Raw genomic sequence first — 18,841 nt, 5'->3', positions numbered from 1 at the left:
GCATCTGTCCCAAAGTTTCGCATCCAGTGTGAACAGTGAACACTCCTATTGGAAATACACTGAGGCGATTTTAAGCCACGCAGTTTCGCGCATCGTGCGTCGTGTGCGTAGTGTCCGGTGTGGAACTGAAACGGCCTTAATTTTTATTAACGGAAATGATTATAGGTAGCTGAGTGGACTTGTTGTCTGCCTTGGGGCGACATGATGGGTCACAGATAATTGTGGCAGTTATGACCAAAAAAATATATAAGTTTGTTATATAGTCTTTGGTTATGACGGAGTTAACAATTGTCTTATATATATATATATATATATATATATATATATATATATATATATATATATATATATATATATATATATATATATATATATATATATATATATATATATATATATATATATATATATATATATATATATATATATATATATATATATATATATATATATATATATATATATATATATATATATATATATATATATATATATATATATTCATTTATTTATTTATTTATTTATTTATATATCATATGCGATTAAATAACAATAATCACTTTGCTAAATATTTTTCGTACTCAGAAAAAAAGTAATTTGCAGTTTTTAGCATGTTTCTTTTCGTTGTAACCAAAATTTTTATACAATCTTTTTTCTATTCTAGATATGAGCTGAAAATAAACCATCAGTTGATCGAATAATGACAGATACAAAAAGACATGACAGTTGCGTGCCGTTGGAAAGAGAAAGGAATTCATGTAAACACGGTGAGGAGGGATGGTAAGATCTAATGGATAGCAAAGAAAAGGAAGAAACAGGCGGCTAAAGACTCGGTGAGCAGCGAAATCGTGGCAGTGAGTGCATTGTTAGAGTAAAGCAAAGAAATGAGGACGGGAGAGAGATGAGATAAAGTAAAATAAAGGAGAAAAAAAAATAACATTTGTTATTGTTGCCGTCAAGGTAACCGGAATAACTGCATTACAAACAAATAAATAGCGTATACAAGAACAGAAAAGATAAGGAAGAACAGAGGTAAAAACACCATATTAGCAACCGGACAAATTTCATTATCCGTTAACTGTCATGAATACCCGGTTACTTAGGCCAGTGGTGTGGTGTGCGTGGCTGGCACTGTGGTGCGTGGCTGTAAGGGCGGACAATAAGTTCACGGAGGAATTGTTGCTGCGGCCACTCGCCTCAGGACACCTTCACTCCCACTTTGAGTTCACCACCACCTGGTCGTCGCCAGAGATCAGCGAGGCCGTGCACAACTACCGGGATTTTGGTGAGTGTGGCGATGCTAGCGCTTGTGTAATAGAACTTAAGGGAGCAATGGCGTTTCTATACCGAAATTACTGTAGGGGGGGTGAGGTGGAGCCAGTGTTTTTTCAGGGGGCATATATATATATATATATATATATATATATATATATATATATATATATATATATATATATATATATATAAAAGGACAAGACAGTCATATTTTGGTGACATTTAACAATTGCTACCCTTCCAGAGTTTGCCCACTATGATCTGTTCCCTCGTGCCCTTGGGGAAGTGGTGGAGCGCTACCACGTGCGGGAATTGCACCTCAGTCTGACACAAGGGCTGTGGCGGCATCGTAAATGGGGCTACCCTGTGGTGGACGCTCCCCCTGGTGCCCAGCTTTGGGTCTGGTTCAACCCCACCACAGATGAGTGAGTGTTGTGTTTAGTGAGGTGGAATGAACCTGATACAGAGTCAGAATTAGGGACATCCATAATTGTTAGTTGGCAATTCTTATCTAATATTGTAAACTTTATGTACATAAGTATCTGGGTTTGGTAGGGGAGGGTAGTTGCTGTGAAGTGTTCCAGAAAAAAAACTGTTCAAGCTGTGGGGCTGATCCTAGCAAAGTGGGAGCAGGAGTATTTTCTCTTCTCCACTGGTGGCCAAGGAGCTGAGAGAGTGGTGTGAATGAGTTTTAATGTGAGAGTTGTTTGTCTTGTCTTAGCTACCCATCTTTTTGGAGGAGACAATCTTGGTATTGCATACATACAAATACCAAGGTTGCATCTGTATGTACATTTTGCTGGCAGATGGTTATCATTATGTATTGTTATGTGGCCATCAGAATGTTTGAGACAAGAATGCTTTGTCAGGTTAGAATAAATAAATTTTTTCATATACACTGAAATCCATTTGTTTTCAATTTAATATTGTCTTTCTCTTTTTCCTGCCCAGCTTGGATCAGACGTGGAGGGATCTAGTCAATGCTCTCAGTGGTCTTATTTGTGCCTCACTCAACTTCATTGACTCCACCAACACTGTCTCCCCCGAGCTGAGTTACCGGCCACAGGGTGTGGCTGATGACTGGTGAGGCACACACAGCACAGGCCTTGTTGATGACACACTGCTGGCTTATATTCACTTCAGAAATACTTTGTTTTCATTTCATTTCCATGGCATCGCATACAACTTCTTCCTTCTTGTCCTCTCATTCTGTGATTTCATAAATTGGAATTAGGGTACTATTTTCTTGTAATTGTTTTGTAGGAATGACAAAGCTTTTCAGAAAGGTTTCTTTTACTCATTTCCTTTCAAGTGAACACTCATAAAATGCAAACTGTATAGAAATAGATATTTATAAATCCATATGCTTCAGGGAATAAGGATAGTATTTATTTTACGTCATTTAGATTGTATTAATGTCTTGGCTGCTGAGTTTGACAGGTACATTAGAACATGAGAATTAGGCCAAATTTTCCCTCATGACATTACATACCAACTTTTGCATGTTTAAAATGACAGAATCTCATTTCAAAACATTACCTAGTGTAAGTGAAGGAATTTAAGCAAACATATTCAATAACTTAACAAGGACTGCCATGGTATAATAGTAATATACACAGGGTTGCTGGGTTGTCAGGGTCAATTTCTATCCCTAGCCTTGGTTTGAGGATAGGAATGGCATTAGATTTTTTCTGTCTTTTTATTTATTTGTTTATTATTGTTTTATTTATTTACTTATTTTATTATTAGTTTTATTTTATTTTATTTATTTATTTATTTATTTTTTTTTTTTTTATGTAAGAGTGGGGACCTGGCCAAGGGCAATAACAAGGTACAAAAAGGCCCAGTCAGTTGCCAGTCCCCCTTAATATAAATTTAATGTATATGGAATACTGGCCCAGAGGAACAAAAAAAAAAAAAAAAAAAAAAAAAAAAATAAATATATATATATATATATATATATATATATATATATATATATATATATATATATATATATATATATATATATATAACATAACATAACATAAATAATAGGATAACAGAGGGCCACCAGGGCCCATCTAGGTTATCCTGTATCAGTCACACAGCAACCTCGTCATCAGTACTTAAAGATACACTTACAAGTACACAATACATTATACACTAATTCTAAATATTTGGCCCATTAACAGGGCTAAGTCCTGCAGCAAATTCCTCTACAACCTGTGATCCCCATACATGGGGATCATGTCTTGTTTAACTATAGTAAATTTCTTATAAAAACTATCATGCGGCACTATTCATAATTATAAATCTAATAAATTTAAGTGCTTATCTAATCTGTTTTTAAACATTGTCAAACTAGTGCTATTTACAACCCTCTCTGGCGATGCATTCCAGAAGTCTACCACCCTATGACTAAAGAAATATTTTCTTATATCTAACCTGCAGCCTTGCTTTCTAATCTTCTTGCCATGATTTCTAGTCCTACTTCCCTTCTCTAAGGTAAAGAAAGATATCACATCTATGTAGTTTGTATCTGAGAACATTTTAAATAACTCTATCATATCCCCTCTTATACATCTCCTCTCAAATGAAAACATGATTAATTCCTTTAATCTATCTCTATACTCGAGGCACTTTAATGCTGGTATCATCCTAGTTGCTCTTCTCTGAACTGCTTCTAACATGTTGATATCCTGCCTATAATGGGATGACCAGGCCTGTATGCAATACTCTAAATGGGGCCTAACATAGGAATTATGTAAGCTACACACCACTTCCTTACTTTTATAACTAACATTTCTATTTATAAAACCGAGGATCCTATTTGCCCTATTTCTTGCTTCTAAACATTGCTTTGAAAATTTCATAGTCTTGTCTATCACTACTCCTAAATCCTTTCCCTCCTCTACTGCCTCTAGCCAACATCCCTCCATATCATAGCTAAAGTTTGTGTTGTCTTTACCTAAATGCATAACCTGACACTTTTTAGAATTAAACTCCATCTGCCACCTGTCTGCCCATGCTATCAGCCTGTCCAGATCTCGTTGTATTCTGTAATTGTCCTTTTCACCCTGTACTGCACATGCTATCTTAGTATCATCTGCAAACTTTGATACTTTGCTACTAATTCCTATATCTAAATCGTTAATGTACACCAAGAAAAGAAGAGGTCCTAGCACTGATCCTTGGGGTACCCCACTAACCACTTCCTTCCACTCAGACATTGCCCCATTTAATACTACTCTCTGTTTCCTATCAGAAAGCCATTCACTAATCCAATCAACTAACCTACCCCCTATCCCATGTAGTCTCAATTTGTACACTAGCCGCCTATGCGGTACCTTGTCAAACGCCTTGCTAAAATCTAGATATATAACATCTATGCTATTTCCATCATCTAACTCCTTGGTAATATATTCTAAGATATCGAACAAATTTGTAAGACAGGACCTCCCTGATCTAAAGCCATGTTGGGTATCTCTAATTAATCTATTCTCATTTAAATGCTCCCAAATACTACCCTTAATGATTTTCTCTAGTATCTTACATACTATACTAGTTAAACTGATTGGTCTATAATTATTCGCATCATCCTTCCTACCTTTTTTAAATATTAGTGTAACATTAGCTAACTTCCAGTCCTGAGGTATCTCAGCAAACCTAAGTGATCTTTCAAAGATTAACTTAAGTGCTTCAGAAATACTGTCTACACCCTCCCTAAGTACTCTGGCATGTAGCTCATCAGGACCACTAGCTTTCCTATCAGTCTAGTTCAAAGGAAAAGGAAAAGAAAGAAAGAAAGGGAGGTGCCAGTCCTGAGAGAAAAGTAAAAATTATCACCCAATATTGGAGGATAATGTAAACACTAACAAATAACCTTCTTATCTTTACTAATGAGAAGTGGAAGTGGCTGATCATAATCTTTCACTCTAAGTCTCTCCCTAACTTAACCTCTTCAGTACCGTGACGTGTTTTCATATTTATTCTAGTTACTATTTGGTGATTTTATAAAGCTATAGAAACTCTTGTGAGGGATTGACATAGTAAAGATTCTGGCTATTAATCTTGTGACCTCCATAGACTCTTCATAGTGTAAGTAAAATCGTCTAATCATACCCAAAAACTGAAGGTAGAAATGCGTCCCAGTACTGAAAGGGTTAAGAACTTGAAAAAAAAAAAATACAAAAGAGTAAAACACTAAGAAATCATTCCCTCGCCCAGACCAATGAGTTATTTACTATAATGTCAATCTGTGTGTCTTGCTAACTTGAAAAAAAAGAGAGAAAAAAAAAAAAAACACAGGAAAGATATAAAAGAGAAAAACACTAGAAAATAATTCCCTCACCCAGACCAATGAGTTGTTTGTTATAGTGTCAGCCTGTGTGTGTTGCTAACTATGTGCTGCCTCCCTAGGTATGCTGGTAACTCTTCCTACATGCGGTATGCTGCTCTGCCTCGAGAGAATGTGTGCACAGAGAACCTCACTCCATGGAAGAAGCTACTGCCTTGTGATGCCCAGGTAGTGTGCAGAGAGTCACTTTCCCCCTTCTTTTCCTTTCTTGTTCTTTCTCTGTGTATTTCTCTTCTTTGATCCCCTTTTTGCATTCTCTAACTTTTTTTTAAATTGTGTACAAACAGTCACTTCCCCCCTTCTCTTCCTTTCCTTAATCCTCCTTCTTGTGTTTTTTTTTTCATTCCTTCCACTTTTTGTGTTCCTCTACCTTTCTTTTAGTACTATGCTAAGAGTCATTTTCTCCGCTGCCTTTCTTTGCTCCTCCTTGTGTTTCTCTTCCTTGCTTCAGATAGTGTGCAGAGTCATTTCCCCCTTCTCTTCCTTTCTTTCCCTCCTCTTTTTTGCATTTTTCTACCTTTGTTTAAGTAGTGTGAATGAAGGTCATTTCCCCATTTTCCTTTCCTTGATTCTCCTCCTTGTGTTGATCTTTCTTGTTTTAAGTGGTGTTTAGAGTTTCTTCCCCCTTCTCTTGCTTTCCTTACATTCCTATTTTGTATTTCTTAGTCTTTTTTTTAAGAAGTGTGCATAGAGTCGCTTCCCCTTTTTTACCTTTCCTTTATTCTCCTCTTTATGTTTCTTATCTTTGCTTCAGGTAGTATGCAAAGATTTTTCATTTCTTCCTTCTCTCCTTGATCTGATCCTCTTTCTTGTTTTAGGTAGAAGAGAGAAACTTATAACTCTCCCTTCGTTTTTTTGGTCCATTTTGTGTTTCTTTTTCTTCCTAGAGGTAGTGTATAGAGAGTTACAACTTGCCCTTTTTTTTTTTTTTTTTTTATCTATCTCCTCCTATTTCTCTTTCTTGCTTTTTGCTTTCATCTTCTGTTTCTGATTGCAAGATTTGTTTGCCAGAGTAAAAAACTAAAGTGTTGTTTATTACAGAGTGGGCTGGTGGCATTGCTTCATCCAGGGCCACTGTACACTGCCCATTACCACAGCCTCTCCCTGCACCTCAGGCCATCTTGTCAGGTGAGAACATGTATTTTCATAAATGGAAAGCACAAAGAAATTTTTGCTTCTTTGTTTTTGTAATATTGCCTTGTGTGTGCAGGAACAAAATAAGCTGCATTAAAAGCTACCAAAGTATCCCTACTTAAATTCTAATTCTTTTAAAATTTTGCTCTTTATTTCTTTATGCCTCTAAATTCATATACAATTATTTCATGATTGAAACTAAAAGTACACTTATTATTTCCTTGGCAGGATGCAGAGTGTCGCAATGCCCAGCTGGAGCTGGTGCAGGCGCTGTCTTTGGTGCAGCTCCCTGACAGCTCAGCAGAAGGCTACCAAGACTGGTCACTGCACCACCTCTTCCTGGTGCCCCTCATCTACTCCTGCCCACTGGCTAACATCTCTAAGATCTATGTAGACATTACAGATAATGAGGTAAGAAATAGAGAAGAGAGAGAGAGAGAGAGAAGGAAATCACATTTACCATGTAAGTACACAACTTTGAAATCTTTACACTCAAAATTGAAGTGGAAAAATTAAGATTCTAAGAATAGAAATAAAAGAAAAGGGAATGAAAAATTATAAGAGAAAAATTGAATTGAAATTGTTCATGTAAGAAGAATATGTATAAGTATACAAAAAATTATGTTTATCCTCAGTTTTAAAGTGAGTGTGAGGTTACCCAACATTGAAACTGATACCATTTCTATGCAGGAGATGAAAAAGTTCACCCTTGAACCAGCACCACACCAGGTGGAGGAGAGCGGCAATGAGGCCAGCCACCGCCGCCTGGCAGTGTATGACACCCACATGGCACTGAATGGTGATCCCTTCAGCATAGACGCTGTGTACTCTGACCACCACATCTACGGCATGGTGTCCCACCCATCCTGCACGTGTCTCGCTTCATCACAGGTGCCTGGATGTGTGTTGTGTTTAGCCTGCTCTTGTGTCACTCACCCACACACATATTACAAGAGATAACATAAGGAAAGCTGCAGGAAGACAGTAGGCCTGTGCATTACAGTATGTTGTGTATATTAACAAGGATATCTGTCACCCTATCATACCTGTCCATAAAGCATTAAATTTTTTTTTAACTCCCTATGAACTTAGTATTAACAATGTGTTGATTAAGTCTGTTCTAGCCACTTACCACTATACTTAAAAACCACTGTCTTCCCTTCTTTTCAATTCTAACTTTATGAACTTTGAATCTATTAGTTTTTTACCCTTCCTTATTAATGACCTTCAGAATTTTTCTAATGTATCTTACCTTGTCAGGAAACATTATACTTTGCTACATTCCTATAATTCCTGGTAATGCCTGTTCAATATTCTTATCACTGAGATTTTCCACTACAAAACTCACTAACTTGGTGTGCACTCAGGGTACGGTCAGGAGGGAGGAAGCATTACTGTTAAGTTCACCAACACTGGGCCAGAGCCTCTCACACTGGTGTACCTGGAGGTGGTGCCCTGGTACCTGCGACTCTTCCTCCACACCTCCCACTCAGCCGAGCAGCTCGAGTCAAGTGAGTCCTGTCCTTGTGCCACATCCTGCTGGTATTTAGTCCAATTCTGTCACATTCTGGTGGTGTTAAATTTAATTTTTTCTAGTTTATCATTATAAACCACGACTTGCTCTGTACTATGAAATTTGAGTCCCTTATTGTGTCATGCCTTGCTGCTATTTTGTCTCATAAGAAAAAGAAAAATTACCTTTTCTCTTCCTCCTTGTGTCACAGCCTACTCATATTTAGTCTCATATTACCTTTACTGTGGTCTGATTAACTACAACTAGTCATCCTTCACTTTCATATGATTTGTTGTATAATCCTTTAATGCACTGTTTTTCATTCATTTTTCATCGTGATCCTGTGTGACTACTTACTACTTTCATGATCCTGTATATCCACCACAAGTTGGCAGTGATAGGAACCCTCTCCCTCCTGCAGTGTATGTGGCCAAGCTGGTGACAGCACGGGACAGGGAGCTGCCATGGCTGTATGAGGCGGTGCTGGAGGTGGGGCCAAGGACAACACGAGAATTGAGTCTGGAATTTAACCGTGCTCTCCTCAAGTGGCTGGAGTACCCCCCTGATGCCAACCATGGCTTTTACATCCCTGCTGCCACTGTGTCCACCATCCTTCCTTCACCACGCAATGTCTCTGTCAACTCACTCAATGAATCAACACTGAAGGGGAAGTAAGTAGTGTCCCTACAGTGTTACAGTGGAGGGGAGGAGTAAACGTTGTGTTTCCATAGTAATAATGAAAGTTTGGCATTCTTATTGAGGCTGAAAGTCAAGTTGTACATTAGAAGTCAGTTAATTAATTTTCTTTTTTTACATTTTGTTTTTAGTTTTGAAAGAAAATGGAATGGTATATCTATACTGTTTATATTTGTACTCAATATTGGCTTTAGAATTAACAGTAAGGTTTTTTACACACTCAACTTAAAAAAAGAGAGAACAAGTTTAATATACAGTGCTGGCTATGGGAGTAATGTATGCATATGGAATGGACAGACAAGATCAGTTACTGAAATGAAATTGTTGGATGAAGTGACACTTGACAATGTTAGGAAAATCTTGAAGTTTGTCAGAACTTGAAGGTCAGTCAAGGAACACTGAAGTTATTGGTTCAAATGGAAAGAATGAAGAGAGAGAAAGAGCTTAGCATAATATATATTTGAAATTAGAATGTATACTGTTGAAGAATGAAAGCTAAGAAAAGGCTGAGTGTATCGCATTCTATTAAATTTAGGAATAGATTGGACAGATGAAGACAGCGTCACACCATGGTACACCCAATATTCCTCTTCACTTCTTGAGGCTGCACAGTTTCTCATGTGTGAGTTATGTCAGGAAAGGAGGCAGGTGGTGTATCATAGTTGTTTTTATCCTCAGCTCTTGAGGCATACAAGGGGACTGGCATCTCAGTGAGCCATTTTGTATGACTGCCCTTGTCCAATTTTCCCCTCTTACATAAAAAAAAAGCCACACACACACACACACACGCACGCACGCACGCACGCACACACACACACACACACACACACACACACACACACACACACACACTGAAGTGAGAGAGAAAAATGAGGAAAGAACCGAGGAGGAAAAGACCAAGTTTTTTTGGAGGATGAGAAATGGAAGGCTGAAGAAGTGGTGGATAAAACAGACGGAATAGACATTACACTGACTGAAACATGGAAGAAAGAGATTAGGAATGGAATTCAAGTGACTTACACGAATATAGATGGATTTCTGTCTAAGAGGCTGGAATGTATGGATTACCTAAGAAACAATGAACTGGACATAATGTGTGTGGTGAAAACAAAGTTAAGGCCCGAAATAAAGCTAGATTGGTTTGATGTAAAACACTACAAAGTATGGAGAAATGACAGAAAAAATAAAGGAGGTGGTGGTATAATGGTTTTTACTAAGGAAGATCTGATAGTGAAGGAGGTGAACTTTAGTAAGGGAAATGAGGAAGTGATAAGTATGCTTATAACAGATGGTAAGAGGGACATTAATATTATAACAGTATACATACCACCCAGAACCAGTGCTTGGAACTATGAACAGTATCAAATGGTGATGAGAAATACTCTAGACAGAATGAAGCAGGAACTCCCCAGAAAGGATAGAGTGATGATAGTTGGGGACTTTAATTGTAAGGAAATAGTGTGGGAAGACTACGAAGTGGTGAATGGTGGTGAGTGGGCAGAGGAATTGTTAAACGTAGCAACAAATAACTTGATGATACAGTGGGTGAGGTCACCAACAAGGTGCAGGGGACAGGATGTTGCAGCGAGGTTGGATTTGGTATTTACCAGGGGCATCTCCCTAAAAGGAAATTGAACATGAATGTCCCTTGGGGAAAAGCGACCATGATGTCCTAAGTTTTGAGCTAGATACAGAATTAAGCACGGAAAAGAATGTGGAGCACAGGGAGGAAAAATTAAATTATGTTAGGGCAAATTATAACCATATAAGAGAGTTCTTTAATGAAATTGACTGGTCTGTGCTATACCAGGAAGGGGATATGCAATTGAAATACGATAAATTTATGGATTTATATAACTCTGCTGTGAAGAAGTTTGTGCCATATCACAGAAAGAGGACTTTAAATAATAAACAGTGGTTTAATAGAAATTGTGAAGAAGCAAAAAAGAACAAAGAAAAGGCATGGAAGAAACTTAAGAAAAACAGTGATGTATTATCAAGAGAAGTCTACAAAACAGCAAGGAATAGATATGTTGAAGTAAGGAGAACAGCACAAAAGGAATATGAACAGAGAGTGGTGGAAAACTGTGATAGTGACCCTAAAATGTTTTACAAATTCATAAATGGAAAACTAAATAAAAGGGAGGCAATAGAAAAGGTAAAAATGGGAAGAAGTATATGAGGATGCTAGAGATATAGCTGAAATTTTGAACGACAACTTTTGCAAAGTGTTTACAAAGGAGGAGCATTTTACAGGAGAAAGGCCTACGGAAATAAAGCAAATGCAGGACATCATGGTTACTAAAGAAGATATAAGGAAAATTATAAGCAACTTGGATATTAATAAATCAATGGGGCCTGATGGCATATCTGGGAGGTTGCTAAAAGAATGTAAGGATCAATTGTTGAACCCCATATTTGATATTGTGGAAACCTCCATACGAACAGGAATAGTCCCGAAAGAGTGGAAAAGAGCTGACATTGTGCCTATATATAAGAATGGTAGTAGAATGGAACCGTTAAATTACAGACCAGTATCGTTGACTAGTATATTGTGCAAGGTATGTGAAGAAGTAATTAAAGCTAAGTGGAGTGAGTATCTAGAAAGTGAAAACATTCTGAGTGAAAGGCAGTTTGGTTTCAGAAAAGGAAGATCGTGTATCCAATTTATTATGTTTTTATTCAAGAGTGACTGACATACTACAACATAGAGAGGGATGGGTGGATGCTATTTACCTGGACTTGAGAAAGGCCTTTGATAAAGTGCCACACAATAGACTGATGTGGAAACTAAAGAAGATTGGAGGAGTAAATGATAAACTAGCAAAATGGATGGAAAATTACTTAGTGGGAAGAGAAATGAGAACAGTGGTGAGAGGAAGGAAGTCCGAGTGGAAGAAGGTAACCAGTGGAGTTCCACAAGGGTCAGTGCTTGGTCCCATCATGTTTTTGATTTATGTTAATGATATGCCAGTAGGAATTGACAGTTACATGAACATGTTTGCGGACGATACTAAAATTATGAGGAGAGTAAAGAATGTTGAAGATTGTAACAAGTTACAGGAAGATCTTGATAAAATATATGAGTGGAGTAAAGAGTGGCAGATGGAATTTAATATAAACAAGAGCCATGTTATGAAAATGGGAAGTAGATACAGACCAAACAGGGATTACAGGCTGGGTGATGAGAAAATTAAAGAGACCAATGAGGAGAAAGTAACCGTGCAAAACACTTTGTCACCGGAGAAACACATTAGCAGGATACTTTGGAAAACATACAACATGCTTCAAAATATTGGCCTTGCATTCCACTACCTAGATGAAGGAATGATGAAGATATTATGTACCTTAAAATAAGACCCCAGTTAGAATATGCATCTTGTGTCTGGTCACCGCATATGAAGAAAAATGTGAAGAAGGTGGAAAGGGTACAGAGGCTGGCAACAAGGATGGTACCAGGACTCAGGGAGTTAGACTATGAGGAAAGACTGAGGAAAGTGGGGCTGACCACATTAGAAGAGAGAAGAACAAGAGGAGACATGATAACTATGTATAAATTGGTGAACAAGATTGACATATTGGACAGAGAGTTGATAAAGGTGACCACAAGTAATCATCTCCGGGGACATGGAAAAAAATTAATAAAAGACATCTGTCTAAATGACGTGAGAAAATACAGTTTCTCGCATTGTAGTATTGATAAGTGGAATAAACTGAGCAGTGATGTCGTTGATGCGTGTGTGTCAATCAGATGAAAGAGAGATATGACAGGAGTGGACAAGGAGACAGGACACAGAGAGCTTAGCTCGGGCCCTGTAATACACAAATAGGTAAATACACACACACACACACACACGAACATGACTATGCACATAGAAAAAAATCACACATTATACAATTCATGAAACAGTCCAAACACTTTCCTCATCCTAATGAAATGCTGTACGTATGAAGAATTCTAGGAGGCAGCAAAGGAAAATGTAAATAGAATAGGCTAGCCACCTACCACCTCAAAACAGGATAGTATGTGCTTACATAAATGATCTGTAAAACCTTAAGTAAGTAATCATCTGTGGATCTGGAATGGATTAATTCACTTTACATTCTTTTCTATGTGGGAAAAAAAAAAAAAAAAACACTTAGTACAGTCTCTTGAAATGGAATGTGTATGAATAATGGGATTTTACTGATGTACATATAGGGAGGGGAGAGTATGTAGAAACAAGGAAGGAGAGGAATTAAAAATAAAGATATAGGATGACTGATTCATGAAGTAGGAAGTTGACTGTACATCTTGACCACAAGGTTGCTATAGCCTTACTTGGTATAAACCAGGTGTTTGTATGCATTACTGTTGATACATCTGCAAGGGTTACTTTACAATTCAGTGCCAGTATTACATAATTCTTCAGGAACACTGCTGACTGATGAATTGTTATCATATTTTGACATTATTTCAGATTGATAATTTTTGTCACTATAATCAACTAACAAAGTATTGAATACATCATATTTAAGACTTAGCCAACTGCCCAACATGTGGTGTCAGGTTATGTGTCACTTTCAGACCTGCATCATAGATGAAAGGAAAGGATTTTTAGGATTTTTTAAATTTATTATTATTATTATTATTATTTATTTATTATTTTTTTTTTTTTTACGATTTTGAATTTTTTTTCATTTTATTTTATTCATTTATTCTTTTTTTTTCATTTGTAAGAGCATTAACTGGCCATGGGCAACAAAAAATAAAAAGGCCTACTAATTGCCAGTCCCCTTACAGACCAATAGTCACCTGAAAGAAAGGGACAAATGTTTTGTAACCTCCCTTTTAAAAGAAGTCATGTTGAAGGGAAATGGAAATACAGAAGCAGATAGGGAGTTCCAGAGTTCCCATCATGTTTTTGATTTATGTTAATGATATGCCAGTAGGAATTGACAGTTACATGAATATGTTCGCAGATGATACTAAAATTATGAGGAGAGTAAAGAATGTGGAAGATTGTAACAAGTTACAGGAAGATCTTGATAAAATATATGAGTAGAGTATAGAATGGCAGATGGAATTTGATATAAACAAGAGCCATGTTATGAAAATGGGAAGAAGTAGATACAGACCAAACAGGGATTACAGGCTGGGTGATGAGAAAATTGAAGAGACCAATGAGGAGAAAGACCTAGGAGTAACCGTGCAAAACACTTTGTCACCGGAGAAACACATTAACAAGATATTTTGGAAAACATATAACATGCTTCAAAATATTGGTCTTGCATTCCACTACCTAGATGAAGGAATGATGAAGATACTATGCACTTTAATAAGACCCCAGTTAGAATATGGAACTTGCGTCTGGTCATTGCATATGAAGAAAAATGTGAAGAAGGTGGAAAGGGTACAGAGGCTGGCAACAAGGATGGTACCAGGACTCAGGGAGTTAGACTATGAGGAAAGACTGAGGAAACTGGGGCTGACCACATTAGAAGAGAGAAGAACAAGGGGAGACATGATAACTATGTATAAATTGGTGAACAAGATTGACATATTGGACAGAGAGTTGATAAAGGTGACCACAAGTAATCATCTCCGAGGACATGGAAAAAAAATAATAAAAGACATCTGTCTAAATGACGTGAGAAAGTACAGTTTCCTGCATTGTAGTATTGATAAGTGGAATAAACTGAGCAGTGATGTTGTTGATGCAGTGTGTGTCAATCAGATGAAAGAGAGATATGACAGGAGTGGACAAGGAGGCAGGACACAGAGAGCTTAGCTCAGGTCCTGTAATACACAAATAGGTAAATAGGTAAATACACACACACACACACACACGCACGCACCCACGCACGCACGCACGCACGCACGCACGCACACACACACACACACACACACACACACACACACACACACACACACACACACACACACACACACACACACACACACACACACACACACACACACACACACACACACACACACACACACCTATGGAAAATAGAACACACTGGAGAATATAGGGAAATATCTTTAACTGGATGACAGACTACTTAACAGATAGGGAAATGAGGACAATGATAAGAGACACCCGATCAAGTTGGAGCACAGTTACTAGTGGCATACCACAGGGTTCAGTGCTAGCACCAATTGTGTTCCAAGTATATATTAACGATATACAAGAAGGTTTGAGTAGCTACATAAATTTGTTTGCAGACGATGCAGTGATGCACTCTACTGTGTATACATTCTGGTCCCTATTTTACAAGAGAGATGCAGATCTATTGGAATCAGTACAGAGGAGCATGACTAAAAGGATACCAGGGATGAGGGATATTCCTCATGAAACAAGACTCAGACGTATAAATTTACATTCATTAGAGAACTGTGGATTAAGAGGAAACCTGATAGAAGTCTTTAAGTGGTATTGGTATTATAATAATGACAAAATTGTCTCAGTCATCAGAATAGAATAAGAAGTAATAGGTTCAAGCAGTACTCATGTTTATGGACAGATTGCTTGTGAGAGATGGTGAAAGTTTTGTACGCATCCACACGGAGACCCTCCTTGTGAGCCTCCCCACTCCAGACTTCTCCATGCCCTACAATGTGATCTGTCTGGCCTGCACTGTGGTGGCTCTCGCTTTTGGTCCAATCCACAACATTACTACAAAGAAGTAAGTGAAAGTCTAGTTGCTTTCATTGCCTGACACTTTCTTTTACTTGACTGAAAAGGAGAAAGTGAATCTTATTATGTAAAATTTTTATTAGTTCTGTTCATTACATAATTCTAATTTTTTAACTCCAGGTTAGTACTGAAGAAGTTGGAAGTTAAGGAATCCCTCCTGACTCGTCTCATCAACAAAGTCAAGGGGAAGTTCAGGAGGGACTCAAAGGTGGAGGATGAAGGGGCAGAGAAGACACCTGCAGCCGAACCAGTGGTGGTGGAGGAGAACCCACTCTACGAGGACAGAGAAGAGCTGGAGGACATCATGGAGGAGGAAGAGGAGGAGGAGGAGGAGGAGGAAAAGGAAGAGAACAAGGGCAGCTGCAAACCTAGTGATGACAGCAAAAAGGACAGATGAATGGTTGTAAGTAGAGTTAGAAGTGGGAGCATTGTAATGTAGATTATCATCGGGTTCATTTTGTTCATTGTATGTGACAGTCATACTTTTCCTATATCATTCTTTCCTTCAGAGAGAATCATGAATAACCACTGTGAGTAATGGGATGTTTTGCAATCATGTAATATGTTTATCATTTGAATTGTTGCACACAACACTGTACATTAAGAGCTGAAGCACCTTTGATTAGAAATAAGTAGCTTTTATAAGGTAGGAATGGAAGTAGTATTAGTCGTAGAAGTATTAGCAGTTGTAGTAGAAGTAACAGGAGCAACAGTAACAGTAGTTGGTTCATTATTATCTAACCCCGTGTATGAATGGGTGTCCACAGTTTTGCTTCTCTTTTCAGCCAGTAACAATGGTCATAAGTGGAGTGATGCAGAACACAGTAAGACTTTCCATGAGTAGGGCAAGAAAAACCTTAAAGCAATTCTGAATTACTGTGTGGCTTGAAAAATGTTTTTTGGCAATGTATGAGAAAAAAATCAAGTTCAGATTCAAGCAGGCTGGATGTGAGCCACCACTGCTTTCTTGCAGAAAACAGGCTTTGCTATACTCTGTATTTCCCTTTTGCTTGCTAACTGAACATGTTTAGGGTAGCTTTACTTTATTGATAAGACTGACTCAGCTCAGGGAGAATATCAACAAGTTTTCATCAATTTCTGCTTTCTTTGGAACACCAAGTGGCTCCAGGCCAGGCTTGGATAGTTATGAAGTACTTACTGGTAATCAAACAGACTTGCAAAGGTTATATGGTGGCATTATTATGATAAGGGTCAAAGAATATGAAAGTGATATTGAGTTTAATCAGTGTATATACATACAAGTATTATGTGACAACTCCCAGTTCATTATTCAGAGCAGTTTAGACCAGTTTTTAGTTTGCAGAGAATGATATTTTTGTAGCAGCACTCAGAGATGTCACACGTGTGGCACAAAGGAAGTGGAATCAGGAGCCATGGCTGCTTTCATGTTACTGTAATGAAGTTTCTGTCCTTGGTGGAAGATTATGAGGATGGAATGTAGGGCAGGACTGGTGGTCTTTCTTTTATTATCTTACAGCAAAAGTGCAATCAGTGCTGGACTAAAATGAATTATAAGGGGAATAGGTCGTGATACAGAACTTATATGAAATATAATTAATTAGCGACATTGTATTTTTAGTTGAGTTTTGAGTCCATAAGGAACCACATAAATTTTTAGTGTCCCAGTCATCCCAGCATTTTCGATCATTATTAGTGAAGTAGGCATCTGGTGTTGTGTGGGTTGTGTGTCACCAGCTGTTAGTGGCCAAAAGTTGTTAATGATAAGTAAGTAGCATAAGTATTGTATCAATAATTATATAATGAAGATAAGTCACAATCGCCTTAAAGCTTGATTGGTGAAGCACCGTCACTGGAGCAAGGAGCGATGCCTGTCTGATGCCAGCATAACATTTCCTGCAGTTGTATATTGTGTGTGTATTCGTGATTCCTTGAAGCATTGATTTTTTATTGTTCACATGTACAGTTTTAAAGTGTTGTGTGCATCTGTGTTCTGATATTTTTATGAAGAATGTTTTCCAAATCAACATTAAAATATGACATTCCATTTTGTACACTGGCTCTTAACCTATCCTTCATCCAGTGGTGGAGTTGCTGCCAGTGTTCACATGGTTGCCCTGTATGGATAAGTCTGTTTCAAGGGAGGACGATGTTGGTTTTATTAACTCATGGGTTGTGGTTTCTGGAAATGAAAGAGTAAGTGAAGTGCAGTCATGGTCAGAAATTGAGTCATCTGCTGATCTTTCTGTGTTGTGTTGTGTTGTTTTGCTGTAATCTTAAGTCTCGATTTTCTGACAGTCTTCTAATCCCCACCTTGAAAGTGTTAGATTCTCAATAGATGGTGGGACTGTTGTCTGGAGAAATACTAAACACATAGAAAGGAAGTACAGTGTAGCTTCAAGACATTTTTATAATGCTGATCTATCTTCTAGAGCTAGACTATTCTTTGGAACTTGCATGTTCAGTGTGCCTTTTTTTTTTTTTTTTTTTTTTTTTTATTTTTTTTTTTTTACCTAAAATTTCCTTCATTGCAATCAAAGACAAATACTGCGACCATTAGTTTTCCTTTCCATGCCACACAACTGCCTTGCCTGTTGTGTGAGAGGGGGAAGAAGGGGCAGAAGGAGCTCATTGTGGACCCTAGACATGCAGTAGTACTTTGAAATGGGTGTCTTATCACCTTCCAGTATCCAACTATCTGTTCTGTCTTTAATCCTTCACTCTGTCTCAGTAACATAAAAGGCCGGCCCGTGGCATAGGCAGTATAGGCAAATTTAATGCTAAGGGCGCCGTCCATCCGTGGAGCGCCACAAATGGGGGAAGAAAAAAAATATAACCTCCACTATTCTCAAAACTAGTTGGTATTATGTCTTTTGATTGGACAATTGCTTTCTTTGAATAAAAGAATGTCCAAGATAAAGCTATTCAGTTTCTTATGAGTATGTACACCAGCAGTGGAATTTATTACAATACAAGAGGGGCGCCACTTAAAATCTTGCCTAGGGCACCAAATTGGTTGGGGCCGGGCCTGGTAACATAGTACATTCTTAACTAGTTTTTTTTTTTTTCCCTTTTTATGATAAAATATAATTGTTCCTGTAATTTTCCTGGTTACTTGTGTTCTGTGTAGCGTTTAATGTATTTTCGAAGATTATTTAGAGGTCTATAGTAAGCCTACTTGATATAAATAAAGTAGTAGTAGTAGCAGTAGTGGTAGTATCA

General features: G+C 37.7%; 1 protein-coding gene across 1 annotated transcript; it reads left to right on the top strand.

Moving 5' to 3' along the window:
- Window positions 1-695: 695 nt before the first annotated feature.
- LOC123506950 (GPI transamidase component PIG-T-like) lies at window positions 696-17,673 on the top strand. The gene is given in 12 exon segments (XM_045259391.1): window positions 696-1,285; window positions 1,520-1,700; window positions 2,227-2,358; window positions 5,677-5,782; window positions 6,656-6,742; window positions 6,977-7,159; window positions 7,439-7,601; window positions 7,604-7,639; window positions 8,116-8,259; window positions 8,683-8,932; window positions 15,468-15,629; window positions 15,761-17,673. Coding segments are annotated over 12 exon segments (1,923 nt in total). The 5' UTR covers window positions 696-1,083; the 3' UTR covers window positions 16,038-17,673.
- Window positions 17,674-18,841: the final 1,168 nt, after the last annotated feature.

The sequence above is a fragment of the Portunus trituberculatus genome, chromosome 21, assembly GCF_017591435.1.
Source record: "Portunus trituberculatus isolate SZX2019 chromosome 21, ASM1759143v1, whole genome shotgun sequence".
In the NCBI taxonomy this organism is placed as follows: domain Eukaryota; kingdom Metazoa; phylum Arthropoda; class Malacostraca; order Decapoda; family Portunidae; genus Portunus; species Portunus trituberculatus.
This window is presented reverse-complemented; position numbering and strand designations above follow the sequence as displayed.